General features: G+C 38.8%; 1 protein-coding gene across 1 annotated transcript; it reads right to left on the bottom strand.

The window, feature by feature from the left end:
• Positions 1-1,074: 1,074 nt before the first annotated feature.
• Positions 1,075-2,004, bottom strand: LOC123457653 (olfactory receptor 4P4-like). Its single transcript, XM_045141769.1, has one exon. It carries the CDS (start codon positions 2,002-2,004, stop codon positions 1,075-1,077), a length of 930 nt encoding a protein of 309 aa, XP_044997704.1.

Consider the following 2,004-nt stretch of genomic DNA (forward strand, 5'->3'; position numbering starts at 1 on the left):
TGATGGTCCAGGTTTGATTCCCCACTACTCACCTAAAGAAAAAGTGCAAAAAATGGTACATGCATCTAAAGTTCATTTACAGTGGCAACAGGCCCTAGCATATCCACCTCCTTCTTCTCTTGCAAATAAATAAGTAAACAATAAGTAAATAAAATATTTTTAAAAGAATTAGATCTTAATTATAAAATTTAATGAGGAAACAATAAAAGACATCTTCAGATAACAGTCATGTTCCAAAACATTCGAAATAGTGAAATGCATAAAACTGCCAAATAGAATTATGCCCAACTATTCAGCTACAAAAGAGTGGAAAGATGAATAATTGTGTTATACATAAGATATTACATGATAATAATAGCATACAACAGATCACACAGAAGGAATGATTCCTACCAACAAAATAAGAAGACAGACAATAAGTTGGATAATCTGTGTTGTTCTGAGTCTGAAAAGTTCAGAGCAGGTTATTCAAATTGATTTTAGAAATGAAGTTTATGGCTACCTTTCAAACACATTAATTATAAATGGAATGAGGAGGACTTCTGGAGTGATGCTAAGTTGTGCCTTTTAAGCCAGTTGTGTAAAATTCAATAGCAGTAATCCTCTTGCCTGTGCATGATGTGTGTGTTGGGGGGGGGGGGGCGCAGGCTTATACACGTCATAGCATGTGTATGGACATCGGCAAACAACTTTGGGTGTTGTTCCTCATTTCCACCCTGTTTGAGGCACAGTCTCGTGCCATTCACAGCTGCTAGGACAGATTACCCTCCTGAAAACATGCAGAATTTTCTTTGCTCCACCTGCCATCTTGCCATAGGAGGACTGTGATTACAGATATGTTCTACTGTGTCCAGTTTTTCTATAGATTCTGTGGGTACAACCTCTGGTCATGACACTTGCACAGCAAGTCCTTTTAACCCATAGATACATTTCCCAAATCTGATCCTTTATTTTTAAGAAATCAGTTATCTCATGCTGCTGTAACATAACTCTAATGATGAGTTCTAACAGAAGGCAATTTAAACAATAATAATGCTTAAATTTCAGTCAAAGTGGAGAAAGCTCAACAGCAACTTACTTTTGTTTAAGAAATATTTGATGACACCAAACTTTCCTGAGGGCATTCTTCATCTCCACATTCCTCAGTGTGTATACCAGAGGGTTGAACATAGGAGCAATAATGGTGTAGAAGAGAGAAAACGCCTTGTCTTCTGGAAATGTTGTGGCTGGTCTAATGTAGATGAATAATGCAGGTACAAAAAACAGGATCACAACTGTTATGTGTGAGCTGCAGGTAGAAAGAGCTTTGCTGCGGCTCTCCATGGGATATGCCCTTATGGTGTATAATATAAAAAAGTAAGACAACATCAGGACAACAAAAGTCACCAAAGCAATGAAGCCGGAATTTGCAATGACTAACAGTCCTACTATATGTGTGTCACAACAGGCCAATTTCAGCAAAGGATACACGTCACAGAAATAGTGATCAATCTCATTGGGGCCACAAAATGGTAAAGATATGGTGACAAGAAACTGACTGGTTGAGTGTACAAATCCTCCGGTACAACAAGCTATGATGATTTTGTTACACCTACGCCTGCTCATGATGGCGGTGTAGTGCAGGGGCTTGCAGATGGCCACGTAGCGGTCATAGGCCATCGCAGCGAGAATAAAGATCTCAATGCCTCCAAATAAATGAGTTGTGAAGAGCTGTGCCATGCAATTATTGTAGGAAATGATCTTCCTTTCTGTCAGGAGGTCTGCCATTAATTTAGGAGTCACTGTGGATGTGTAGCAGAGGTCAGAAATTGAGAGGTAGTTGAGAAAGAAATACATGGGTTGGTGGATGAGCTGAGAGCATGTAATAGAGATCATGATGAGCACATTTCCCATCCAAATGGCAATGTAGCAAAATAAAAATAGTACAAAGCAAAAGACTTCAATGTTATTATTACTGGAAAGTCCCAAGAGGATAAACATAGTGATGTCACTGCTGTTTTCCAT

Source organism: Jaculus jaculus, chromosome 1, assembly GCF_020740685.1.
Source record: "Jaculus jaculus isolate mJacJac1 chromosome 1, mJacJac1.mat.Y.cur, whole genome shotgun sequence".
In the NCBI taxonomy this organism is placed as follows: Eukaryota; Metazoa; Chordata; class Mammalia; order Rodentia; family Dipodidae; genus Jaculus; species Jaculus jaculus.

Excerpts from the sequence above, each read along its gene's own strand:
- LOC123457653 (XM_045141769.1), bottom strand. The coding sequence starts at position 2,004 with ATGGAAAACAGCAGTGACATCACTATGTTTATCCTCTTGGGACTTTCC.